The 27,896-nt window shown below is 43.1% G+C and overlaps 1 protein-coding gene across 2 annotated transcripts in view; it reads left to right on the forward strand.

Annotated features, from left to right (window-relative positions):
• Nucleotides 1–27,896, forward strand: part of ZNF423 (zinc finger protein 423) — a 304,646-nt gene that overhangs the window by 244,069 nt on the left and 32,681 nt on the right. For both annotated transcript variants that reach the window (XM_058155221.1, XM_058155222.1), the window contains 2 exons: nt 17,709–17,840; nt 20,516–20,631. In XM_058155221.1, the coding sequence (XP_058011204.1) occupies nt 17,709–17,840; nt 20,516–20,631 (248 nt within the window). The remainder of the gene's footprint in view (nt 1–17,708; nt 17,841–20,515; nt 20,632–27,896) is intronic.

Consider the following 27,896-nt stretch of genomic DNA (forward strand, 5'->3'; position numbering starts at 1 on the left):
AATCAATTTTATTTATTTTATTTTTTTTCCAAAAAAGTTTTATTTTGACATTCTTATCCAATAACATATCCAATAACATATTTAATATATCCTCATATACAATTAATCGGGTCTGCCCGGTCACCACCCCCTTCCTTTTCCTTTTACTCTCCTTCTCTACCTTCTTCTACTTTCCATACCATCCTCCCCCTCTCTTATCTACATCCTCTCCTCTTTCCTCCCTACTCCTTTCTTCTCCCTCCTCCCCTCTTCCTTCCTTTCCTCCTCCTCTTCTCTTTCCTCCTTCTCTCTTCTACTCCTTCTTTCCCTTCATTCTAAAGTAGTAACCAGGCAGGTCCGATCTTACATTAATTATACATCTTCAATCATCTTTGTACATTAACTATCAATCCATTTTCTGCCCCCTCCCCCTCCCTTCCCCTTCCTCCCCCCACCCCCCAGGACTTCCGAGAACCGAGTACAGGGTATAAAACTAACAACAAAAATTAAAATCTAGCACAAATCATAATCCATAGTCATTCCTTAAAACCTCCACTCCCCTTCCAAAGACAAAGAAGATACTTTTCTTCCACTCCATTATATATCAGACATTTACAATCAATTTTAGATGGGGGGGGGTTTCTTGAATTGAGCTGGATAGTAAACAAGATATGGGAAGATACAGTTTCTTCTTATCTTCCCCTAAGAAGAGAAGATTCCAAAAACATTAAAAGTAACTTAAGATAAACTTGAATTCATTCTTACCATTTAGATAGATAGATAGAATTCTTTCTTGGCCAAGTGTGACTGGACAGACAAGGAATTTGTCTTTGGTGCATATGCTCTCAGTGTACATAAAAGAAAAGATACATTTGTCAAGAATAATAAGGAGCAACACTCAATGATAGTCTTAGGGTACAAACAAGCAATCAAATCATACTAGGATACAATATAAATTGTAAGGATACAGCAGCAAGTTACAGTCATACAGTCATAAGTGGAAGGAAGTGGGTGATAGGAACGATGAGAAGATTAATAGTAATATTAATCTTAGTGAATAGTTTGACAGTGTTGAGGGAATTATTTGTTTAGCAGAGGGATAGCATTCGGGGAAAAAACTGTTCTTGTGTCTAGTTGTTCTGGTGTGCAGTGCTCTATAGTGTAGTTTTGAGGGTAGGAGTTGAAACAGTTTGTGTCCAGGATCTGAGGGGTCTGTAAATATTTTCACAGCCCTCTTTTTGACTCGTGCAGTATGCAGTATATATATACTCAATGGAAGGCAGGTTGGTAGCAATTGTTTTTTCTGCAGTTTTAATTATCCTCTGAAGTCTGTATCTGTCTTGTATGGTTACAGAATCAAACCAGACAGTTATAGAGGTGTAGATGACAGACTCAATAATTCCTCTGTAGAACTGTATCAGCAGCTCCTTGGGCAGTTTGAGCTTCCCGAGTTGGCGTAGAAAAAACATTCTTTGTTGTGCTTTTTTGATGAAGTTTTTGATGTTAGGTGCCCATTTTAAGTCTTGAGATATGATAGAACCTAGAAATTTGAAGGTCTCTACTTCCATGTCACAAGTTTGAGACTCAAAATGCTTCATTAAGTTTTATGTCTTCCAAGGCATTGGAATTCAGGTCATTCAAACACCTGACACTCTGTTTCATAATAGCAGATAAAATTTCCTGGAGTTCAGAATGACTAAGTATTAACTTCCAGGCTTATAATTAAGTAGGAGAGAGAGAGAAAGAGAAAGTTAAAGAAATTGATATCTGTGAGTACAGTATTTGAGGAATTATCTCTATTTAAAAATGAATCAAGCCCTTTACTATCGGATTACTAGAAAATGGCAACCTGAGGAACCTAATTAAAACAGCAACTCTGGCTGAAAAAGAAAACTTTTTAGAAGAAACTTTTGTGGACTTGAAATTACTCCAGGCATTCAGTCGAATGAACTCACACAAAAAAATAAATAAATGTGTGAGTCTCTGAGGTGCTGCAGGGTTTCTCCTTGGCTTCCTTTGTGTGTGACCTTTGTGTCATTGCACTTTTTCAACCATGCACAGCATCTGTTTATCCAAATGATGCTTTACAAGAAACTCTCTCTTAGTCCCTCACTCGTTTCTTCTACCATCAGAGGTCAGTTGTGTGATCAGCACAGAACAAAGAACTTCTCTTTGGTGGTACCCCGTTTGTTAGAAGTTCCCCCCTTCTTCCTTCTCTTTCCTTCTCCCCTCTTTCTTCTTTTTCTCCCAGCCATCAAGCTAAGACCCAGAATTCTCCAGTGAGAATTGTACCACTCCACCCTTTTAAGTGGCTCAATGGCTAAGACACTGAGAATGTCGATTGAAAAGTCAGCAATTCGGCGGTTCGAACCCCTAGTGCCGCGTAACGGGATGAGCTCCCATTACTTGTCGCGGCTTCTGCCAACCTAGCAGTTCGAAAGCAGGTAAAAAATGCAAGTAGAAAAATAGGGACCACCTTTGGTGGGAAGGTAACAGCGTTCTGTGTGCCTTTGGCATTGAGTCATGCCGGCCACATGACCACGGAAATGTCTTCAGACAGCGCTGGCTCTTCGGCTTTGAAACAGAGATGACCACCGCCCCCTAGAGTCGGGAATGACTAGCACATATGTGCGAGGGGAACCTTTACCTTTAGTCTAGTGAAAAGGAGGACCACGGGTGACATGATAGCAGTGTTCCAATATTTGAGGTGCTGCCACAAAGAAGAGGGGGTCGACTTAGTCTCCAGAGCACCTGAAGAGCACCTGAAGGCAGGACAATGGATGGAAACTGATCAAGGAGAGAAGCAACCTAGAACTAAGGGGGAAATTCCCTGACAGTGAAAATAATCAGTGGAATGGCTTGCCTCCAGAAGTTGGGAATACTCCAACACTGGAAGTTTTTAAAAAGAGATTGGAACGCCACTTCTCTGGAATGGTATAGTGTCTCTGGAATGGTATAGTGCTCCATGGCATAGGGCCGGGTTATTTACGGGACCGCCTACTGCCACCGATTGCCTCCCACCGACCTGTACACTCTCACAGAGAGGGACTCCTTAGGGTGCCGTCTGCCAGGCAGTGCCGACTGGCGACACCCAGAGGAAGGGCTTTATCTGTGGGGGCTCCCACCCTCTGGAACGAACTTCCCCCAGGGCTTCGCCAACTTCCTGACCTCCGAACCTTCCACCGCGAGCTTAAGACACATCTATTTATTTGCGCAGGGCTAGCCTAGGGTTTTAGTTTTAAATTTAGTTTTTAATGGGGTTTTATATTATTTTAGTGATATTTTTAATTCGGCCTAATTAATAAGTTTTTTAATTGTTGTTTTTACTTGTATTATTCTCATGTTTTATCTGCCTGTAAACCGCCCTGAGTCCTTCGGGAGATAGGGCGGTATAAAAATTCGAATAAATAAATAAATAAATAAATAAATCCTACTTGAATAGGGTGTTGGATTAGAAGACCTCCTATGACTACCTGTGTACTTCAGTCTTCCATTATATTAATTCAAGTTTTATTTCATGTATTTATTGTATTCTGTTATTTCATCAAGTGATGTGATCCTTCTTCAGCTCCTTGCCCTGCTCATTCTCCATCTATGACTATTTCTGAGTAAGCTCAAACTGCCCAAGGAGCTGCTGATCCAATTCTACAGAGGAATTATTGAGTCTGTCATTTGCACCTCTATAACTGTCTGGTTCGGTTCTGCAACCCAACAAGAAAAACACAGACTTCAGAGGATAATTAGAACTGCAGAAAAAATAATTGCTACCAACCTGCCTTCCATTGAGGACCTGTATAGTGCACGAATCAAGAAGAGGGCCGTGAAAATATTTACAGACCCCTCGCATCCTGGACATAAACTGTTTCAACTCCTACCCTCAAAACGACGCTATAGAGCACTGCACACCAGAACAACTAGACACAAGAACAGTTTTTTCCCGGAGGCCATCACTCTGCTAAACAAATAATTCCCTCAACACTGTCAGACTATTTACTGAATCTGCACTACTATTAATCGTTTCATAGTTCCCATCACCAATCTCTTTCCACTTATGACTGTATGACTATAACTTGTTGCTGGCAATCCTTATGATTTATATTGATATATTGATCATCAATTGTGTTGTAAATGTTGTACCTTGATGAACGTATCTTTTCTTTTATGTACACTGAGAGCATATGCACCAAGACAAATTCCTTGTGTGTCCAATCACACTTGGCCAATAAAAATTCTATTCTATTCTATTCTATTCTATGCCACCACCTTGTTGTTGCATTAACCATTCACAGTCATGGTTGACCCTTGGCAACTTTGTAGGCAAGAGCTGTCCAGGCTGCCCTGTCAAACACAACTTCTTTCAATTGTTATATGTTCTACTTTGCATCAGGTTTGATGTTATCAAGCCAGTCTGTTCTTTGCTTGCCTCTTCTTCTTGTTCTACTAACCATTCCCGGCATCATTGCCTTCTCCAATTAATTTGCAGGCATAATATGCCCAAAGTAAATCGGATATAGTTTTATGATTTTAGCTTCTAGTGATGTGTCTGTTTTTATTTACATTTATTTTATTGATGCAACAACCTATTTTATGTTATTTTTAAAATTTACATGGCTTACTTTTGTACAGGCAGCCCTCGAATTATGACCGCAATTGAGCCCAAAACCTCTGTTGCTAAGCGAGACATTTCTTAAGCGAGTTTTGCCTCCTTTGATCACCTTCCTTGCCAGTGTTGTTAAGTGAATCACTGCAGTTGTTCAGTTAATAACCCGGTTGTTAAGTGAATCAGGTTTCCCCGTTGACTTTGCTTGTCAGGTGGTCGCAAAAGGCATTGACATGAACCTGGGCCACTGCAACCGTCCTAAATATGAGTCAGTTGCCAAGAATCTGAATTTTGATCATATGAGCATGGATCCTACGTGTGAAAAAACAACCATGTCACTTTTTTCAGTGCTGGTATAACTTTGAATGGTCACTAAATGAATTTGTTGTAAGTTGAGGACTCCCTGCATTACAAATTGTGATTATTGTGATTAAGTTTAATTAATAAATAATAAAATTTTAAATTTCAAGGGCGCAATATCGTGTGACGAACCCAGTGGCATCTACATTTAAATGATTAAAATCTTCCCTTCATGAATGACTCCAGCTCTCCTCTTCCGGTTCAAAAATCCCCTCCCCAGATTTTAAAGCCGGTTTTTGAGGTGTCTGTGGGGTTATTTGACTGGGGGCTGGGCAAAAAAAAAAAAAAAGCTAGCTAAATTTCAACATCAAAAGAGGGAGAGGGCTGGGGGAAAAAAACTCCAAATCTCTGCTTTCCTTTATTATTAAGTGGGTCTACGCGAGGTTGCAAAGCGGTGTACCGTCATTAAAGGCAGGCGTGAAGCACAATTGCCTGGGTTAAAATAAAAAAATAAAAAAAATAAAAATCCTCCCTCTGTTTGCGTAAATAAGTATGGATAGTTTTCTTTATAATATGTGACTGGATTATTTTCCAGCTGATTTCCAGTTTTTGCCCCAAGTGGCCAACAGATCAAAAAAAGATAAGGGTCAGTTACAAGGTTGAGCTCATTCTCCGTTGCTATGGTAACTGACCTCCGGCAATCCTCGGAGGATCTACACCCAGTTCCCCAGGTGATGCTTTGGTTGCCCATGTCATCAATCCCAGCCTTTTTCCACAAACCTCAGCCTACTTAATTGTCGGGGTGTGCGGTTCCAAGAGAGTTCCTTTTGTCCCATTTCTTTCCCGGGGAAAGAACGCGCGCAAACTCATTTGTGGGTCCCCCGAGGTGCCTGGGGGTGAGAAAACGCTTATGGGGAGGTGCAAGGAGGAAGAGGAAGGGGGAAGGGAGGGAAGAAGGAATTCTCATTTGTCCAGAAGGATACAGGAGAACATTCTCTGGAGGACACGGTTGTAGAAAACGATGACAGGGTTCCAACGGAAGTGCCGTCTTCTTCCTGAAATTCCGTGACACACAAAAGGACGGTTAAAAAATCTTGCCCGGAACATTTGGCACAGTGGTGAAATCTGAACCGGTTTACTACCGGTTCGCTGGCTGTGCATGCGCGCTTTGCGCCAAACGTGCGCTGTGCAAGCACTTAGTGCGCACCACACACCAAATGTGAGGTGCACACACATGCGCAGTGCACACCAAAAGGAGGTGTGGGGTAAATAGAACAGTGCGTGCAGGGGTGTGTGTATGATCAGCTGTGGAGCGCAATATTCAGAGCCTTTTTTTTTTACTTTTAAAGGCATTTTTTATAACCTATTCGAGCAAATAGGTTGTAAAAAAATGCTTTTAAATTTTTTTTAAAAGGCTCTGACGATCGCGCGCCACAGCTGTGATCGCCGGAGCCTTTTTTTTAACCTTTTAAAAGCATTTTTTTACAACCTATTCACCCAAATAGGTTGTTAAAAAATGTTTTTAAAAGGTAAAAAACCCGGCTCTGACGATCGCATGGCACAACCGTGATCGTTACAGACTCTTTTTTTATACTTTTTAAAAACATTTTTACTATTGGTTCCAGAGAACTGGTAATTAAAAAAATGCTTAAAAAGTTTTAAAAAAAAGTTGCGACGATCGCACGTCACTCCCCTGATCGTCGGAACTTTTTTTTGTTTACATTTTTTACTACTGGATCGGCGAACCAGTTGCCTTTTTTACTAATGATTTGGGTGAACCGGACCGAACTGGGAGCATTTCACCCCTGATTTGGCAGCTTCAAAAAAAAAAGAGACAACAGGCCAGGATTGAGGTCCAGATGATGTACAAACCCAAGGTTTGCTTCCTCGGCCCATGAAACGGAGGCTGTTCTGACCTGAGATGGGCCCATTCAATTAGCTGAGGAGGCACAATCTGTTTTCTGGCCAATGCTCTCAATAGCCCCTTTGCCTGGAATTTAGTCCTGTTATCTTCTCCCGCAGTGTTTAATCACAAATCAATACAGTAATTGCGTTGTCTGTCTGAGGTGTGGAATGAGCGCCTTCCTCACCCTCACTAGATTAGAAAGGCGGGGAGGCTCCTTTGCGATGGGAATAAGTTCAGCTGCTGTTCCCCTCACTGCCTTTTTAGAAGGTGAAGTCATGAATAAGCAGTGCTGTGATATGGCGAGATCCAAAGAAGGGTGTGATGGACTCAGATGTTGTTGTTGTTGCGGTGATGGTAATGAAAAGATGTCTAAAACACAATGCCTCTTCTGCAAAGCCTTAGCTGTAATTTTAGAAGTAACAACCCTTTATCCATTTTTTTCCTATACAATATCTAGTAGTCTGTCTGTCTGTCTGCCTATCTATATCTATCTAGCTATCTAGCTATTTTCATCATCATCATCTCTCTATATCCATCCATCCATCCATCCATCCATCCATTCTCTTCCAACTGGCTGGCTGGCTGCTGTCTATGTCTGCCTGCCTGCCTGCCTATCATCTATCTATCTATCTATCTATCTATCTATCTATCTATCTATCTATCTATCTATCATCTATCTATCTATCTATCATCTATCTATCATCTATCTATCTATCATCCATCCATCCATCCATCCATCCATCTATCTATCTCATCTCTCTCATCTCTTTATATCTATCTATCTATCTATCTATCTATCTATCTATCTATCTATCTATCATCTATCTATCTATCTATCTATCTATCTATCTATCTATCTATCTATCATCTCTATCTCCATTCATCTCTCCATCCATCCTTCCATCCATCCATTCGGGCTCTCTTCCAACTATTTATCTATTTTTGAACCACCCATCTCCCCCAAATCGGTAGTCTGTTTACCATAAAATTGCAAAGTATAAAAACAGTGTATAAAAATTAAAACTTTTGGAAGGAAGCAAAGATCATGTAATGCTCTTGAAACAGGCAAAGGCAAGGTTCTCAGGACACCAGCCAGCCCCATGGCTGTGAGCTTCTCTGCATTCCCCATGCAAGGAGTCATGGTTTGACTCCTTTAGAGAAGACCAGGAGACCAGGTGGGGGTGGGGTGTAGAGATAATATTCCATAAACTAGGGGCAGATGGATGCCTATTAAAGTTGGACTTTCCTTTGTTGAGGTGGAGAAGAATGGACAGATAAGATCACCCAGGGGTGGGCTTCAAAAATTTTAGCAAGGGGTTCTCTGCCTGGTTGCTGGGTGGGTGTGGCCATGGTGGGCATGGCCTAATCAGCCTCCTGCACCACAGCAGGAGGGGGCCCTTTTTACCCTCCCTGGGCTCTGGAGCCTTTCCTCCAGTCTCAGGAAGGGCGAAAACAGCCTCCCCAGGCTCTGGACACTCTCTGGAGGCCTTCCTGAACTTCAAGTAGGCTTGTTTTTTGCCCTCCCTGAGCCTCCACGTGCGCTCTGCACTTACCTGCATCCAAAATGGGCCACATGGGGACTCCTAGAAGGGGCAGGGTGGGGTAGGCAGGGCCAGCCAGGAGTAGGATTTGGGGGTTCTCCGAACGGCACAGAATCTTAGCTAGTGGTTCTCCCGAACCCCTGCGAAACCCCAGCAGCCCACCCCTGAGATCACCACGTAGGTGGAGCGGAAGTATTCAATATTTGCACCAGATTCCAGCCTCTAAGGGGGGAAAATCCTTAACGATCCTCTCCTTGTGTATAAAACACGTCTGCGGTGTTATTACAATCAAAGTCGAAATGAGTCACTCTGGCCAGAGGAAATGGTGTGTGTGGGGGGTGTTTGCCTGCCGAAGTCACCAGCGAGGCTCAACGACAGGGGGAACATGGCTGTCCCACCCCTCTCCTCCTTCGGGGAGAAATGTCGCCGTCGTGAAACGGCGAGCCGTGGAAAAGCTTAGCTTTCCTTTTGTGTCTCGGAAGCCTCTCAAACAGCCGTGGTCTTTCCCTTCGTTTATCCAAAATAAATACGCGCGGCGCCCAAAATAAATAAGTGGAAGCATGTCATCCTGTATTAGTTACTCAGCGGGGTGTTCCTTTTATGTTGTCATTAATATAGTTTATAATTGTAATCTGAATAGCTCCTAGGACCGAGGCTTCACACCGCATTATCTATAACAGAGAGTCCGGTCAGGGAGGGTTTTCTCCTATCTGCAAGCTCATTTGTCTGAATGCCCTTTCTCTGTGAGACGATGCCTAAAGTGGCTTGCAGTTCATCAAAGGAAGCCCAGTAAAGATAATAGGTTTTTTTAAAAAAGAAAGAGAGAGAGAGAGAGAGATCACCCAATGGGAACAATTATGAATATTGAAGTGTCAGTTGGCCTCCTCTCTCTTATGGGAGAACAGTGCTGAGTGTAATTCTTATTAAATACACTGGAAACAACATGTGCTCAGCTGACAGGCAATGTGAAAAAAAAGAGGGAAGTGAGCCAAGCCGTGGGAAACAGGGGGCTTTTCCACGGGTTGCTTGCGTGTTTTTTGCGGCGCCGTGGCGGCGAATGTGGTATGGAAGGCAAACTCTGCCCACAGTCTGGAGTTCGATCCTGACCGGCTCAAGGTTGACTCAGCCTTCCATCCTTTCGAGGTCGGTAAAATGAGGAGCCAGATTGTTGGGGGGTGGGGCAATATGTTGACATTGTAAACCACCACCACCCCAGAGAGTGCTGGAAAGCACTATGGAGTGGTATATAAGTCTAAGTTCATGTCAAGCGTGGGAGTCCAAGCAATTCAAATGAATATAAAAGGATAGGATAGGATAGGATAGGATAGGATAGGATAGGATAGGATAGGATAGGATAGAATAGAATAGAATAGAATAGAATAGAATAGAATAGAATAGAATAGAATTTGGAAGAGACCTTGGAGGTCTTCTAGTCCAGCCCGCTGCTCAAGCAGGAGAACCTATACAACCTCAGACAAATGATTGTCCAGTCTCTTCTTAAAAACCTCCAGTGATGGAGCGCCCACGGTTAACCATTGGTTAATTCTACTGCTTTAGCGCAAGCTTAAGCTCTGTACAAGAATCTTAACGGTCAAAGCAAATGGGTGGGTGATAAGGAATTCAAAGTGGGCTGAACTTAGATCTCCTGTGGGTGCGAAGGGACGTGAGACTGATGACGCATTTGTCCCCTCCCTCCCTCCCTCTCTCCCCCTCCCGCTCTGCCTGGTCATCTCCTAACAGCACTATGAGTATTGCTGTTGAACTGAAGGTGTTGAATTTCACCATTGTTGCTCACTGAATGGAATGGAATGCAGGCAGGTCCTTGGGAGATGGAATGTGAAGGGATACTACATAAGGAACAGTCAGAGAAGAGACAGCGTAGCCCTTGGCCGGCCAATGGGTGGAGCAAGATGCTTAAGAAGGGACCATCCCTGTTTTCTCAGGGTGTAAAGGAAAGAGAGGGAGTTCTGTATTTGCAGGCAAGCAAGATTCTGTTAATCTAGCTTCCTAATAAGTAGAAGTAGCTCATCTGGTCATGATTTCTGTCTGGTCCATCTGGTCAGGCTGACAGCTGGGCTACTGACCCTCCTCCATCCCTCCTCAGTAATGAGCATAAATTAAGGGACCTCCGAATCCCAGTCTTTGGGAAACGGTGGCCACCGCCCAGGTTTCACCTTCAGCATTCACATAATCAGCTCTGGCTCCTAGTAGCTTTCCCCCCCAAGACCGGTATGGAAATAAGTATATATGTCTGGAAGGGATCAAATGCTTTCGGAGACAAAAGTAGGTACCAGGAACATTGCAGAATGCTCTTATCTCCCCATGATACTTTTACACAAAGCATTCTGTTTCTCTTTTGGCCTGACACACTTTCTGCCAGATAAAATCCCGCAGGCCTACTTGGTTTAAACAAGGACCACGTTCTCTCCCTCTCTTCCTCTCTTCTCTCTCACTCTCTCTCTCTCTGTATGGAGAAATGAAGTGTAAAATTAATGCTTATTATTCCGAACTTGAGAGACGGAGAAAGAGACCTGAAGAATCTCTGATTGGAAAAACCGTGTTTGTTCAGCTCTGAATCAACAGATCCACAAGCGGATTGCGGGTTTAAGGGGAGGAGGAACGCTGGAAGGCAGACACGGCGAGGGGGGAGAAATCTGCTTTTCATGTCAAAAACGAGTGGGATTGCCTATCATTCACCTATTAGGTTGGTCTCTCTTCTAGGAACCTGCTGAGCTAGCTCTTCTCTTCTTCCTCTCCATATTTCTCCCTCCCAGTTAGGGGAATAAATAGGGAGGCAATAATGAAGATGTCCCTTCATTTCATGTTCAGCTCCTAAGTTCCCAGTATAGGTAAAGGTTCCTCTTGCACATATGTGCTAGTCGTTCCCGACTCTAGGAGGTGGTGCTCATCTCCATTTCAAAGCCGAAGAGCCAGTGCTGTCTGAAGACGTCTCCGTGATCATGTGGCCAGCATGACTCAACGCCAAAGGTGCACGGAACACTGTTCCCTTCCCACCAAAGGTGGTCCCTATTTTTCTGCTTCCATTTTTTAGGTGCTTTCTAACTGCTAGGTTGGCAGAAGCTGGGTCAAGTAATAGGAGCTCACCCCCTTTTGCAGTGCTAGGGATTCGAACCACTGAACTGCCAACCTTTTGATTTACAAGCTCAGCATCTTAGCCACTGAGCAGAACTGTTAAGCTAACCTGGACTGTTTTTGAGCAAATCTTCTCTTATTCAAACCAGACATCCCCCAACAATTGAATCGAATCGAATTGAATCGAATAGACTAGACCAGACTAGAATGTAGAATAGAATGTAGAATAGAATAGAATAGAATAGAATAGAATAGAATAGAATAGAATAGAATAGAATAGAATAGAATAGAATAGAATAGAATATTGGAATGTAGACTAGACTAGACTAGACTAGACTAGACTAGACTAGACTAGACTAGAACAGAACAGAACAGAACAGAACAGAACAGAACAGAACAGAACAGAATAGAATAGAATTCTTTATTGGCCAAGTGTGATTGGACACACAAGGAATTTTCTTTTGGTGCATACACTCTCAGCGAAAAGATACATTTGTCAAGAATCATAAGGTACAACACTTAATGATAGTCATAGGTTACAAATAAGCAATCAGGAAACAATATCAATATAATCATAAGGATATAAGCAACAAAGATACAGTCATACAGTCACAAGTTGAGGAGATGGGTGATAGGGAATTATTTGCTTAGCAGAGTGATAGCGTTCAGGAAAAAAACTGTTCTTGTGTCTAGTTGTTCTGGTGTACATTGCCCTATAGCATTGTTTTGAGGGTAGGAGTTGAAACAGTTTATGTCCAGGATGTGAGGGGTCTGTAAATATTTATCTTTTTGACTCGTGCAGTATATAGGTCCTCAATGAAAGGCAGGTTGGTAGCCATTGTTTTTTCTGCAGTTCTAATTATCCTCTGAAGTATGTGTCTGTCTTGTTGGGTTGCAGAACCAAACCAGACAGTTCTAGAGGTGCAGATGACAGACTCAATAATTCCTCTGTAGAACTGGATCAGCAGCTCCTTGGGTAGTTTGAGCTTCCTGAGTTGGCGCAGAAAGAACAGTCTTTGTTGTCCTTTTTTGATGACGTTTTTGAAGTTAGCTGTCCATTTTAGCTCTTGCGATATGATAAAACTTAGAAATTTGAAGGTCTCTACTGTTGATGCTGTGTTGTCTGGTATTGTAAGAGGTGGAAGTATGGAAGGGTTTCTCCTAAAGTCTACCACCCGGTGGACTCCTAGGCTTTGGGTTTTCTACTGATTGGATGATCTTGGTTAGATGGTTCTTCTTTCAAGATGTTGGAGCATATGGATTTCTTGGTCTCTGTTCCACCTTTGTAATAATTTTGAGAGGTGGGCAAGTTGGGTGATGTGGCAGGCCTTCAAGTATTGGAATCCTGCTATCATGTCTCCCCTAGTCCTTCTTTTCATTAAACTAGACATACCCAATTCCTGCAACCGTCCTTCATATGTTTTAGCCTCCAGTCCCATAATCATCTGTGTTGCTCTTCTCTGCACTCTTTCTAGAGTCTCCACATCTTTTTTACATTGCAGCGACCAAAACTGAATGCAGTATTCCAAGTGTGGCCTTCCCAAGGCCTCATAAAGTAGCATTAAAACATCACGTGGTCTTGATTTTATCCCCCAGTTGGCGTTGGTAAGGCTAGGAAAACCTTGGTCATTATTGTCACTCAAGGTAGCAATACAACCGCTAAATAATCTGGTTTGGTACAACTCAGCTACCTAGGTTTTCCTGTCTCTTTCTTTGTCCCTTTGGGGAAATATAAAAAGGGAAATATTTCCATGCTGAATCCTAGTACTTTCTGGTTCCTTTCTTTCCCACCCCTCCCTCTTTCTCTCCTTCTGCTTTTCTCTCTCTCTCTCTCTGTCTCTCTCTCTCTCTCTGTATATGTATTTCTTCTTAGATGGTTTCATTGACATAGAAAATATATAATGGACTCCTAGGGGGATGCGAAAAAAGAAAAAGAAAAGAACGAAGAGTGCGAAGAGGGCCTTATAATTCAGAAGTGGATTTGCAAATCAAAATGTCTTGTCTCTCTGGGATATATTTCCACATCTGTGGGAACCTCTTATATTTGTATTATGCTTTTTTTTTTTTTGAGTTTTGTTTGGCGTGTCTTTAACTCTTTGCAGTACTTCCATCCTCTGCCTAAAAGGACATGCAAGTTCTCTTGAGATGAGCAAATACAAGAATATAATTCCCCAGTGTGTATTTGGTGAATGCCGATTGTGGTGTAGTTGGTTAAAAACTGTGTCGTGAAACATGAAGGGGTTGGGATTAACCCTTCCTCAACCATGCAGCTGCAAAAAAAAAGTCACCTACCACGCCTCCATGTGCAAATTAAGGTGATAATACTGCCTTGCTTTATGTGTGTTAGCGAAACAAAATAACAAGAGTTGGCAGGGACCTTTGAGGTCTTCTAGTCCAACCCCCTTCTAAAAACAGGAGATCCTATGCCATTTCAGACAAATGGCTGTCCAGTCTCTTCTTGAAAACCTCCAGCGATGGATCACCCACAACTTCTGAAGGCAACTTCCCTTCCACTGGTGAATTGTTCCCCCCATTAGGAAACTTCTCCTTAGTTCTAGCTTGGTTCTCTCCTTGATAAGTTTCCATCTATTACTTCTTGTCTTACCAGCAGGTGTTTTGGAGAATAGAATAACAGAATTGGAAGGGAGCTTGGAGGCCTTCTAATCCAACCCCCTCCTCAAGCGTGAGATCCTATACCCGTGATGGCGAACCTGTGGCAGGCATGGCACGGTGGCACGCAGCATCCTTTCTGTGGGCACGCAGGCCATCGCCCCTGTTTAGCTCCGCTGTGCATGCGCGCACGCCTCCCACTGGTCAGCTGGTCATTGGGTCTCTGCCGCATATGCGCAGGGATGGGGCACCTGTATGGGGTGTGTGCAGTGATGGGATTCAACCAGTTCTCACCACTTCGGCAGAACCGGTTGTTAACTTTCTAAGCAGTTTGATGAACTGGTTGTTGGAAGAAATCATTAGGGCAGAGAACCGGTTGTTAAATTATTTGAATCCCACCACTGGGCGCGTGTGAGGCACATGCACGGGGGTTGCACACGTGTTCACGTGTTCATGTGTCAATGGGTTTGGGCAGCATGCAGGCACATGATTTGGGCACTTGGTCCAGAAAAGGATAGCCATCACTGTCCTATACCATTCCAGATAAACAGTTTTCCAATCTCTTCTTGACAATCTGCAGTGATGGAGCACCCACAACTTCTGAAGGCAACTTCCGTTCCGCTGGTGAATTGTTCTCACCGTTAGGAAATTTCTCCTTCGCTCTAAGTTGACAATGTTTTCTATTGCCTAGGTTGACAATGTTGCCTTCTAGCGGGGGGGGGGGAACGTAAAGTATGCAAAACCCATTCTTTGGTGGAAAGGTGCTGCTTCTGCAATTGCTCTCATGTTTATTCTGAGCTCTGCCGCTACCCGAATTTGAGGCCAGCTGTGCATCCTTTTTACCTGATCTCTGTGCTGTGTTAAATTATCCCACCACGCCAGATCTACGAATCGGTAGCTCTACGGTTAAGCCCATCACTCTGGTTATTGCTAACCAGAACATGAAATATTGGCAATTTGCCAGTTGAGTGCTAACCGAAAACAGCAGCTGCTCCTTATTTGCATATTTAACCAAAGAGCTGTTAACTGTGATTAACAGAGGAACGAAGAGGTGATGCGTGCGTTCACACCAACCACACAGAGTGGTTTGATGTCTAATGTGGGTTTATGCCTCTATATCTATAGCGTTTTGGTTTTTCCATGTCAGTAGAATAAAACCTTTCAGCTGCCAGAGAGCCATGATCTGAAGCAACAGAACAAAAAACTCACAATTCAGGTCCATCGTTTTTATGACCTTCCAAAATGAGTGAAGCCAACATTATTGGCTCTTTGGGGCGTGTTGGGTGGTTTTAAGGAGCAACATGAATCCTTTATACATTTTTACTTAATGTGTCCACTTCATGCCTTATAATTTCTAGCCCCTCACCTCACCCCCACCCAAAATACCAAAAAATGGCTTGCTTTTTTGTTCACCTTTTCTCTCCTAAAGATGACCTAAAGATGTATGACATAGTTCTTCTGATTAGGTTGATTAGAAGAAGACTTCTGGTTTGAACTCAGCCTGATTGAACTAGCTAAAGTCGTATTATTTTAATATTGTCTGGAGTGGCTTGGGAGAATCAACTCAAAAGCTTAGAATGCAAGGTGATACAACGAATAGGGTCAGCAGCAGATGTAACTCTTGCCTCTGTAGTTCTCAGCAATTCTTCTTCTCCTTCTTCTCCTTCTTCTCCTTCTCCTTCTCTTTCTCCTTCTTCTCCTTCTCCTTCTCCTTCTCCTCCTCCTCCCCCCCTCCTCCTCCTCCTCCTCAGTGCTCACTCCTGCTGACTGTCTACAGCAGCGGTCTCCAACCTTGACAACTTTTAGCCTGGTGGACTTCAACTCCCAGAATTCCCCAGCCAGCTTTGGGAATTCTGGTAGTTGAAGTCCTCCAGGCTTAAAGTTGTCAAGGTTGGAGACCCCTGGTCTGCAGGACTCACTGTAGTTTCTTTGGCAAGATTTCAGAAGTGGCTCACCATTGTCTGCTTTCTAGGGTTTAGAGAGTGTGACTGGCCCAAGGTCACCCAGCTGGCTTTGTGCCTAAGGCGGGACTAGAGCTCCTGGCCTCCCAGTTTGAGGCATCCCCTGATGCCTTAAACCTCTATGCCAAACTGCCTCCCTCTTACTTTGCGGTGCTCTAATTCCCAATGATGGGATTCCAAGGCCTGGAGAATCTTACATCGCGGTGAGGATTCTACGTATGGCGTCTCCACTGTAGGCTTGCGTCAAGGGGTGGGTGTGAAAATGAGGTACAAAAGACTGCAAACACTGAAGATTGCATTGTAGTTAATCTGTCACACGGAACCAGGGCTCTGGCTTTGCTCACTGCAAAGCATTTTGCAAAATAAGGTTATGGTGCCCTTAGGAATAGAGCTACGTGATTATATAACGTTATTCCCAGGGATGTTTCTGAGTGGAAAATGGATCCATTCCTTCATACCTCCCCTCCCCCCAAAATTACCAATATTCTCCGTTCCTATTTGCTGGGGGGGAGGGAGGTCATTTTTTTCTCTCACCTCTCACTCTGCACCCTCCCTCCCTCCCCTCCCCTTCCCCTCTCCAGCAGCCAGTCTCAACCTTGGGGAGAAGTAGCTCTTCCGAGCATCCTTGTAGCTCCAGATAGCCACCGCTGCTCTTTGTGTTGCATTTCATTCTGGTGTTATCTGTCGGAAGCTTGTTTTTGGTGGAATATTTTTCTTCTCTTCTCTACAAGCTGTGAGAGACTGAAATGACAGGTCTAAAAGCAAACACGAAAGAGTGGGTGGGGAAGAGAACTATCATTAATTGTCCGACTTAGAAATGAAATGTAGAGGGAACCAAGAGCTCCCGCTATCATTTCTGGGCTCCTGATGTTTTGCTACCATGCCCACTTCTGTGTTTTCACCTAGCTGTTGTGTGAGTTGTGGTGCAATCCATTTCAGTAGACTCTGGGACTTCTCTTTTCCTTTCAGGATTGGCCAGATGTTCTTTGCTTTGAATGTCTTCCCTTCCTTCCTTCCTTCCTTCCTTCCTTCCTTCCTTCCTTCCTTCCTTCCTTCCTTCCCTCCCTCCTTCCCCTTCCCCTCCCCTGCCTTCCCTTCCTTCTTCCTTCCTCCCTCTTCTTTTCTTCTTCCCTCCCTTTCCTATCCTCCTCCCTCCCTCCCTCCCTCCCTCCCTCCAACTTCCTTTTTTTCTTTTCCTTCCTTCTTCCCTCCCTCCCTCCAACTTCCTTCTCCCTTTTTCCTCCCTCCTCTCTCCCTCCAACTTCCTTCCCCCTTTTTCCTTCCTTCCTCCCTCCCTCCCTCCAACTTCCTTCTCCCTTTTTCCTTCCTTCCTTCCTCCCTCCCTCCCTCCCTCCCTCCCTCCAACTTCCTTCTCCCTTTTTCCTCCCTCCCTCCTTCTCTCCCTCCAATGAGTGAAGATACCGTGTTGTCATGCATGATTTTGGGAAACCGGGACAGTGTCATCTACCAGAGGCTAGCTCGCACCGTCACTTTCATCCAAGCGGAACATAGAAATGCCCCTCCAATTTGACTGGAGGCGGTACAGCCGGAACGCGCCGCACAAGCATTACGCCATACACCTGCTTTTGTAGGGAGAGCTGCGTCTCCGGCTTCCCCCAAAGCTGCCTGAACTGGCATTTGTGATGTCTCACCGAATCCTGCATTCCAGACGCTAATCTGCTGTGTCACTAACAAGTTGTATCATTTGAACCTTGCAGAGGAAGGCATCAATCATGAGTGCAAGCTGTGTAACCAGATGTTTGACTCTCCAGCAAAGCTCCTGTGTCACCTGATCGAGCACAGCTTCGAGGGGATGGGAGGTACATTCAAATGCCCTGTTTGTTTTACAGGTAAGAACAGCCGCTCCTAGACAAGTACTCCGCGTACATGGCTTGATCCAGAAATGACACACGGGGGAATTTTTAAAACACACTCTTTTCTTTTTGTGCACGCTGGAAGGGTGGGGGAGGAGAAATCGTGGCATGAAATAGAATATATATATATATATATATATATATATATATATATATATATATATATACATATATATATATATATATATATATATATATATATATATATATATATATCTTGAATTGGGCTGGTTCTTCTCCAAATATCCTGGATGAAACCCCACCAATTTTTTTTTTTATTTGCATTTATATCCCGCCCTTCTCCGAAGACTCAGGGCGGCTTACACTATGTCAAGCAATAGTCTTCATCCATTTGTATATTTATATACAAAGTCAACTTATTGCCCCCCAACAATCTGGGTCCTCATTTTACCTACCTTATAAAGGATGGAAGGCTGAGTCAACCTTGGGCCTGGTGGGACTTGAACCGGCAGTAATTGCAAGCAGCTGTGTTAATAACAGACTGTCTTATCAGTCTGAGCCACCAGAGGCCCCTTTCCATTCCCAGCTAATAAGTGGAAGAGGCACAGGGATGATTGCGGTAGGGTGATTGTCCTGCCCAAACTTCAGAAATCATTTTTTTTAATGTCCACATACTACAGGTAGTCCTTGAGGTACGACCACAACGGAGCCCCCAAATTTCAGGAGTCCCTGAACGAAACATGTGTTAAGCCCCGTTTTACGACTTTTCTTGCCACAGTTGTTTAAGTGAACCTCTGCACTTGTTAAGTTAGTAACACGGTTGTTTAATGAATCTGGCTTCCCCGTTGACTTTGAAGGTCGTAAAATGGGATCACAGGATACCCACGGGACACTGCAACCATCGTAAGTATCGGGGTGAAATGCTACCGGTTCGGGCGAACCGATAGTAAAAAAATGCTCGCCCGAACCGGTATTTCCGACAATCAGCTGTGCCGCGTGATTTATATTCGCTAGAAAGCAGGAAATCCGATTTAGAGAAACTAAATCATGCAGCACAGCTGTTTCCCCCCCCCTCGCTGTCCTACTTACCTTTATAGACTTAGAAAAGGCTTCTTAATCCTCCTTTTTCAACGCTGCACGGTAGCTCCTGCGGCGAGCATGCACACGAAGCACGCATTTGGCTTGTACCACATATGTGCGCGGGAAGCGAACCGATAGCGAACCGAACTGGTAGCAGACTTCAGAGCATTTCACCCCTGGTTAGTGTGAACCATTTGCTAAGCATCCACATTTTGATCATGTGACCATAGGGTTGCTGCAAAGGCCATAAGTATGAAAAACGGTCATAAGTCACTTTTTTCAGTGCCGTTGTAACTTTGAATGGTCACTAAATGAATTGCTGTCCTTCGAGGACTACTTGTATGAATCCATCCGTAGTCCAACCAGAGATGTCCGCTTGGCATACCATGTCAGGTTGTTGACTAAGCCATAATGGGCTGCTTAACGCACAATGCTAAACCATCAACGGGCTTACAGAAAGTGAGTTAGGAATTGCTGCTAAGTCACCAGTATCTCCTGTTACGTTTTAGCCTTGTAAATTAACTTAGCATCTCTTGTAACTATTAACCAATCACAGAGAACAAATTAAAAGCGAAAAGTTGGTAGCATGAATTTAATTTAAGGTTGGTGTAGTTAGCAGAGTAAGGAGAACTTTTGAGAGGTCACTCAGCTTGGTCATCTGCCTTGTTTGTGGGTTGTTTTCTAAAATTAAAAAAGAAATGGACAAGGGCCACGAAACTGACTTTTTAGCTCTCATTGGCTGCACTGATTTTTTTGTAAATCATAATTTTAGACTATTAGAGCCCTTTGGGAAAAGCAGCATATATTTTGGGTTGAACCCTCATTATACGAGTCCCGCTGAAATCAATATGAAAAAAATGTGCTTCCTAAAACCCCATTGACTGACTTCTGCCATTATGTGAAGACACACAATTGTTGGTTCTCTGTTTTTTGCTTTGTTTTGTTTTTTGGCATCATGCCTACCAATTTATCCAGTGGTTTTAGCTGTAGCCTTTTCTTTCGCATGGTCTGGATGTAAACAGCCAGTGTTGTTATGATCGATCAAATACAATTAAACAAACATTTGGTCAAGTGTTGTTTATGTAAATTTAACTTACTTTGAATCCGACTCTTAGTGCTTTATTTTTTTTAAAAAACAAGTTGAAAAGGAAACAAAGGCACAACCTATTTTGGATTTATAGAAAGAGGTTTGCTGGGATCATATTTAGTCAAAGTCAAAGGTATACCATGTTTTCCCGAAAATAAGTCCCTGTCTTATATTTTATGAACCTCAAAATAAGCGCTTGGCCTTATTTTCAGGGAGGTCTTATTATTTTGGGGTGCATGGAGCAAGATGGGGATCCTCTTGCTGTCTTACTTGATTTCCAGCTGTCTCCCTAACCAAAGGAAATGGCAGGGACTGGCTGTGCATGCATTTAAATATTTTTGGGGAGGGCTTATTTTCAGGGGAGGGCTTATTTTTGGGGGGAGGGCTTATTATCCAGGGAGGTCTTATTTTCGGGGAAACACAGTGGACAAAGTTTATATACAGTGTCCTTAGTTATGGCAGCTGTTCTCTGTATCTTTGACCTAATTCTTATTTTCTTTTGTTGTTGTTGTTTTCTCTTTAGTTTTTGTACAGGCAAATAAATTGCAGCAACATATCTTTGCTGTCCATGGACAAGAGGACAAAATTTACGATTGTTCGCAGTGTCCACAGAAGTTCTTTTTCCAGACTGAACTTCAGGTATGGATCTCTTTTTTGTTTTGTTTTGTTCTCCTGAAAAGGATTGTGTACAAATTCCTTTTGCGCTATCTGCTGTGATTAACTGCGAGGAATGAATTAATTGCGAGCAGGTATCAAGGCGATCTCCGTCTGCGTTCCTCTTACCGCTCTCTGTTCCTGTAATAACAGGAAATTCTCTTCCTTGAGTGCAAACTGCAAAACCTTCTGAAACCAGGCGCCATAAATAAATAAGGCCCGACAAGTTTAATCACTCGCTGTGAGAATTTCTTTTGGCAGTGTGCACTGCAATGCAACGGAAGCACAATGTAAATAATTTCTTCCCCTCGTTTAATAATTTAAGGAAGGATTAGCATACAAAAACTCAACCATCATGTTCCCCTTTCTTTCCTTTTCTTCCTTCACTTCTACTTCCCCCAGCCCTCTTGGAATTCTGGTTTTCTTTCAGATGAAATTACTGACACCACAAAGGGTTCTTCACCCGAGCATCCAAAATGCTATATATCCATGATGGCGAACCTATGGCATGCATGCCAGGGGTGAAATCCAGCAGGTTCTGACAGGTTCTGGAGAACCGGTAACGGCAATTTTGAGTAGATCAGAAACCTGGCACTCTGGCTGGCTCCAGGAGTGAAGAGGGAATGGGGATTTTGCAGTGTCCTTCCCCAGGAGTGGGGAGGGAATGGAGAGTTTGCAGTGTCCTTCCCCTGGAGTGGGGAGGGAATGGAGAATTTGCGGTATCCTTCCCCAGGAACTCCCAGATTAATATACAGGTTAGAAGGCAGGATTTGGGCCTTTCATTTCTCTAGAATTTGCAATGCAACCTGAGCTTCAGATGATGAGGGTTTTTTTTTTAAAAGCAAAATTTAGGGGAAAAGACCTTTGAGAAGTGAGACATTTTGCTTTTTTAAAAATGGAAAAACCTGGCAGATGTTCACACATTGCGGTTAACGCGGAAACGGAGCCAAGGTATGAATGAAGATGTGTGAAATTAACATTGAAATGGACTGACCTGCCCAAGTCTGGCAAATATACGTATGTATAAACTGTTCTTCACCAACCTGGCAGTCTCCATCTATGGCACCTTCCATATAGGTTGGACTCCATAGCTAACAGCTATGACTGATTTAGAATTCTGGCGGTTACACTCCGAGCACACCTGGGACCCACCAGGTTGGAGAAGACTAGCCAAGGTTTGCTTCTGCCAATTCACAGATGAGGTGGGAAGCCTGTGGCTCTTCTACTTTGGTCTGCAGATTCAGTTTGCATGATTAAATCTTGCTCAGCTAACCAACAAATGCTAAGCCCTGAACAAAAGAAACGGATTGTTAGAAAGAAATTATTTTTGCAGAAATTGTTTATGTAGGATGGTGCTTGATCAGACCCCCATCCTGGGTACCACACTAAGAAGGTTTCAGATGCATGGAAAAAGATTTTTTATTATTATTATTGAAAAAAATACGGAAATGAGAAGAATGAAGGGATTGGAAATGGTAGGAAGGGATGGAAGATTTGACTCTTCAAATACATAGGAAAAGTAGAAATATTCACCCCTTTAGGTACAAAACCGAAAAGATACCTCAGAGCATGAATGAGTCTGCATGCTACACCTGCCTGCGCCTGTTTAAAGAAGCTGTGTGTATTCCCAGGCTTGCAATAGTAGGTAGACAATTAAGCCAAGAACAAGGCAAGGTGAGAGCTTCAGGTTTGGCACCCTTTTGGCACCTCTTTAATTGTGCATTTTCCTGGGATTGCACAGCGACTGTGTGAGCCCTGGAAAGGACAACAGCTTCTTGAAGGAGGTATCAGCAGGAACCTTGAGTGCACCGGTGCCTATTTTAAGGAAAGATTTTGGATTTGGATCTGAGGTTTTTCACATCCCTATGGAAACGGAGAGAGACATACACACACACACACACAGAGAGAGAGAGACAGAGACAGAGACAGAGACAGAGAGAGACAGAAACAGACAGAGACAGAGAGAGACAGAGAAAGAGAGAGAGAGACACACAGAGAGAGACAGAGAGACAGAGACAGAGAGAGACAGAGAAGGAGAGAGACAGAGAGACAGAGACAGAGAGAGACAGAGAGACAAAGAGAGACAGAGAAGGAGAGCAAGAGACAGAGAGAGACACACACACACAGAGAGAGAGAGACAGAGACAGAGACAGAGAAGGAGAGAGAGAGAGACAGAGAGAGACAGAGAAGGAGAGAGAGACACAGAGAGAGATGATGCCTGTCAAGATATGGAATGATGGGTAGAAGTTACAGAAAGACAGATCTCAAATACATGTGAGAAACTCCGTAACGTTAAGAACGGGATAACCAATGATTGAGAGACATGGTGAGCTTTCCTTTGCTGGACAGCCACGTTTTCTGGGACCTTCAAATAAATCTTCTGCAAGGAGCAAGGTGGTAAATTCTGTGGCTTAAACAGTCCCTGACATCTCCAGGATCCCATATGAGCACTGCCTACACGGGCACCAAGATAGGTCTGCAGATATGGTGTAACAGATACGGGTTTAATAAGGAGAATATTTGTAGCTCAGGGTTGACATGAAGAGGTCCTTGGTGCTCTCTGAGCTTTCTTGCTTTCTTGCAGACATTTCATTACCCAAACTAGGTAACATCATCATCATCGTTTTTTCCAGTTCTTCCAGTGCTTGACAATGCAAACCAACGATGCAGGCATGAAATGCTACCAGTTCGGGCCCGTTCACCCGAACCGGTAGTAATAAATAGTACTGGTTCGGGCAAACCAGTAGTAAAAAAAAATGCTACCGGTTTGATTGAACCAGTATTTCTGACGACCAGCTGTGCCGCGTGATTTATATTTGCTAGAAAGCAAGAAATCCTGCTTTCTAGCGAATCTAAATCGCGGGGCACAGCTGTTACCCCCCCATCGCTGTTCTACTTACCTTTGCAGACTCAGAAAAGGCTTCTTGATCCTCCTTTTTCAGCACTGCGTGGTAGGCTCGCACTCTGCATGAAGCAAACCTGTAACGAAGTGAACCGGTAGCAGATTTCAGAGCATTTCATCCCTGCAACGATGGCCTCTTTGACCGGTTGCCCCAAGCCTAGCCTGTCGGAGGACAGCATTGATCCCCGGTTAATCATGATTCAGACACGTACAGTAGGTTTGGGTTGCTCTAACCCAAACGACCCGGTTAAATTCTTTTCCTTCTGCAGTTCTGTAGTTCTTTTGAGGTTGTGTTTTGAGTGGAGTTTTTTTTTTTCCCCTTTTCTTTTCGGTTTTAATCTTGCCTCACCATTTCACAGCAGGGGTGTCAGTGACAGCTGCAGTTCGTGTTCCCCTGATGGTCCTAAATACCTGAGGCCAGCCTCTGGCACAAGAACTCCGGGCATTCCCTCTTGGATGCCTGCACCCTCCTGTTCTAGCAATCTGTGGCTGAACAGATGTGAGTTTGGCGCTCTGCAAAAAAAAGGAGATTTTTTTTTCTTCCAGAGAGTAGGTCCTAGATTAGTCGCTACTAAAATAGCCTCCAAGAGGCAAGAATTCACCTTCACAAGGTGCTTGGTTGGAGGTGAATTTTCTGGGTTTTTTTTTTTTTTGCAAACAGCTCTATTCTTCCTGGTGTTGCATCCTTCCCAAATTCCAACATTTTGTTGATTTTCTTTTCCAAAGGAGATTTTTTAAAAAAAATTTCAAAAAACCTTTATTAAAGTTTAAAATATTAAAATAAAAATAAAAATACACCTATAACAAAAATATGTCCATAATGATTGTACAGTTCAACGTCGTTCTGACAGTACACAATTCTTAACTCTGTTCATATATCCCCAGATTGTCCTACTTAATCAGATATATGTAAACACAGTTTATATCTTCTTTTGTTCTACACATTTTCTATTTTTATTTTCTATCCATTGATACCAGGGGTAAAATGCTCCTGGATCGGACCGGATTGCGCGATCCGGTAGCGATCATGGCTGGTAGTTCGGCGATCTGGTAGCAATGGTGGAGCAAAGCTCCGCCCACCTGCCCGCGGCATCATTACTTCCTGGTTTTAACCAGGAAGTAATGTGTTTTGTGTATGTGCAGAAGGTTTTGCGTATGTGCAGAAGGTCTGTGCATGCATGTGAGCATCTTTTAAGTGCATGTGCACTTCCAAATTGGTAAGGAAGTTAGGTAGATTTCACCCCGATTGATACCAATTTTCCCAAGTTGAGTAGTATTCCGAGTCCTCCTCATTATTTAATTCTATAGTAAGTTTGTCCATTTCTGCACATTCCAAAATTTTCCAGATTACACAGTCTTTTGGTATAGTGGACATTTTCCAGGCTTGTGCGAGTACGATTCTCGCTGTTGTAGTAATACGAATAATCAGATATTTAATCCTTTTGGGATATTTTCCTTTAATGTTCCCTAGAAGAAATGTTTTAAGTTTTTAAGGAGTTTTTAAGAGATCATCCCAAACGTTCTCTTTCTTGGCACTGCTCGCTCTTTGTATGTTAAATAGGCTTTAAAATTCTTCCCCAATATCTCTCCAAATTTCTTTTGGCCTCTCAGCTTGAGAATCTATAAAACACAAGGCACTTAAACTTCGCCAACAATGGCCGGATGTATGCATGTGTGTGTGTATTTTTTTCCCCTCTTCTTCTCCAATTCCCAGGCTGCCACCTCTTCTCTCCTGCTGTCAGGCGGTGGAAGGGAGGGTTGATCTTTTCACTTTGTTGATTTTTGCGTTCATTCTGCCTCTCAGGGATTCTCTCCATTCACCTTGTACCGGCAATCTCATTTGCATAAGTTACAAAAGTTTTAACTGTACCTTGTTAATATTTGAATAGAGTTGGCAGATGGTTTTTTTTTTTTCTCTCCCCCTTGGTTCAGCTTGGTTTCTGTGCCGTTCATATCCTGGTTCAGAAACAAAATCCAGACAATTATTTTATTGCAGTCCTTAACTAGCACTTAACTTAACTAGGGGACGCGGTGGCTCAGTGGCTAAGATGCTGAGCTTGTCGATCGAAAGGTCGGCAGTTCGGTGGTTCAAATCCCTAGTGCCGTGTAACAGGGTGAGCTCCCATTACTTGTCCCAGCTGCTGCCAACCTAGCAGTTCGAAAGCATGTAAAAAATGCAAGTAGAAAAATAGGGACCACCTTTGATGGGAAGGTAACAGTGTTCCGTGTGCCTTTGGCATTTAGTCATGCTGGCCAAATGATCACAGAGATGTCTTCGGACAGCGCTGCCTCTTTGACTCTTCAACTCTTCGACACATTGATGGAAGCTAAATGTGACCTCCTGCATGTTAATAAAAGATGAGGCATTAGAAGGAAACCGGTGGAATTCTGGATATATTTTGCAGCTCGAGGATGAAATTTAATGAGGACTTAAAATCGCTGAAATAGGATAAATTTCTGCTAAGCAAATCATCTGCTATACTTCATGGAAGTTTATTTATCCACAAGTAGAAGGACTTGCCTATTACTAATTCTAGAGAACATTTAATGACTATGGGAACATGTTGGCTCTTGAGTTAATTTTGAAGCAAATGGAAAAGCAGGGAAGAAAGCCATCTACTTTTGAATAAAAGAAGGATAGATCCTTCATAAATTCGCCATAAATTCCTTCAAACATCTTCTTTCAGCTGCTTAATTTGCTGGTTGGATAGGATTCATATGGAACCGCTAAAAGGAGAGGATTCCTGCTTTTTTTCTCAGAAAGAAGTCCCATTTTGATCAGTGGATTTACACTTAAATAAATAAATAAATAAGCTCAGATAGGGATGTGGTGGCTCAGTGGCTAAGACGCTGAGCTTGTCGATCGAAAGGTCGGCAGTTCAGCAGTTCGAATCCCTAGTGCCGCGTAACGGGGTGAGCTCCCGTTACTTGTCCCAGCTTCTGCCAACCTAGCAGTTCGAAAGCAGGTAAAAAATGCAAGTAGAAAAATAGGGACCACCTTTGGTTCTGTGCACCTTTGGCATTTAGTCATGCTGGCTACATTCTTCAGCTTTGAAATGGAGATGAGCACTGCCCCCTAGAGTCAGGAACAACTAGCACAACATATGTGCGACGGGAACCTTTATCTTTACCTAAATAAGCTCAGAGCAATCTTTTAATGACCAGTTCCCAGACTGATGAAAAACCATAAGGAAAGAAAATAAGGAAAAATCTGCTCTAATGTATATCGAGCAAGTATTGGAAATAGTTCAGTTTCTGTAATTCTTATAACTTCATCCCTTTCTTCTCATTAAATCTTGTTAAATAAAAACTCAAGAGTCATATATGGAAAAGGAATCACTTTGGTTTTTAAGCAGAGGCGAAGAGCTTCAACTGATCCTACACTCAAATGATTCTGGGATCATAGAACAGCTTTTGAATCCTTAGCAAGCTATTGACCACGATTTTTAGTCAATCTAACTGTGACCTAAACCCATCTGAAAAGTACTGAGTTGGCCAAAGTTACCATAGACGATTTGGTCGTCTCTTATGACTGCCTTCACTGAATATTGAAGTCCTTCATTTGTGGATTGCTATTAATATTGCTTCTAATATAAAAAGAAGCATTAGACCCAGAACGTTTGTATGTAATGAAAATTAAATATGGTTAATTCATTTGCTCTTTAATGAGGTATTTTCTAATATGTTAAAAATTACAATTTGGTCACAACATTGGGAGATTGTTAGGGTTTTAAAGGTAAAGGTTCCCTTCGCACATATGTGCTAGCCATTGCCGACTCTAGGGGGTGGTGCTCATCGCTGTTTCAAAGCCGAAGAGCCAGCGCTGTCCGAAGACGTCTCCATGATCATGTGGCTGGCATGACTCAATGCCAAAGGCGCACGGAATGCTGTTACCTTCCCATCAAAGATAGTCCCTATTTTTCTACTTGCATTTTTTACGTGTTTTCAAACTGCTAGGTTGGCAGAAGCTGGGACAAGGAACAGGAACTCACCCCGTTACGCAGCACTAGGGATTCAAACCGCTGAGCTGCTGACCTTTCGATCGACAAGCTCAGCGTCTTAGCCGTTGAGCAACTGCATCTCATTAGGGTTTTACATTACCCAAAACCTTGGGTGAACTACAGATAACTTTGGATCTCAGGCCATTTACCTCTATGTTAAGTGATCATTATCTGCTAGAAAAGTGACAAGTTAACAGGGTTCCATAATGAAACTATAATCAAGCAACTGTGCGTACAATTTATTATGAATTGCCATTCACCTCTCAGGGAATCCCCCAACTATGTAAGCAAACAGTGGGTTTGTCTGGCTGCCTTGGACTATCAGACAGTTTTCTCCTTGAGAATGA

The sequence above is a fragment of the Ahaetulla prasina genome, chromosome 12, assembly GCF_028640845.1.
Source record: "Ahaetulla prasina isolate Xishuangbanna chromosome 12, ASM2864084v1, whole genome shotgun sequence".
Taxonomy (NCBI): Eukaryota; Metazoa; Chordata; class Lepidosauria; order Squamata; family Colubridae; genus Ahaetulla; species Ahaetulla prasina.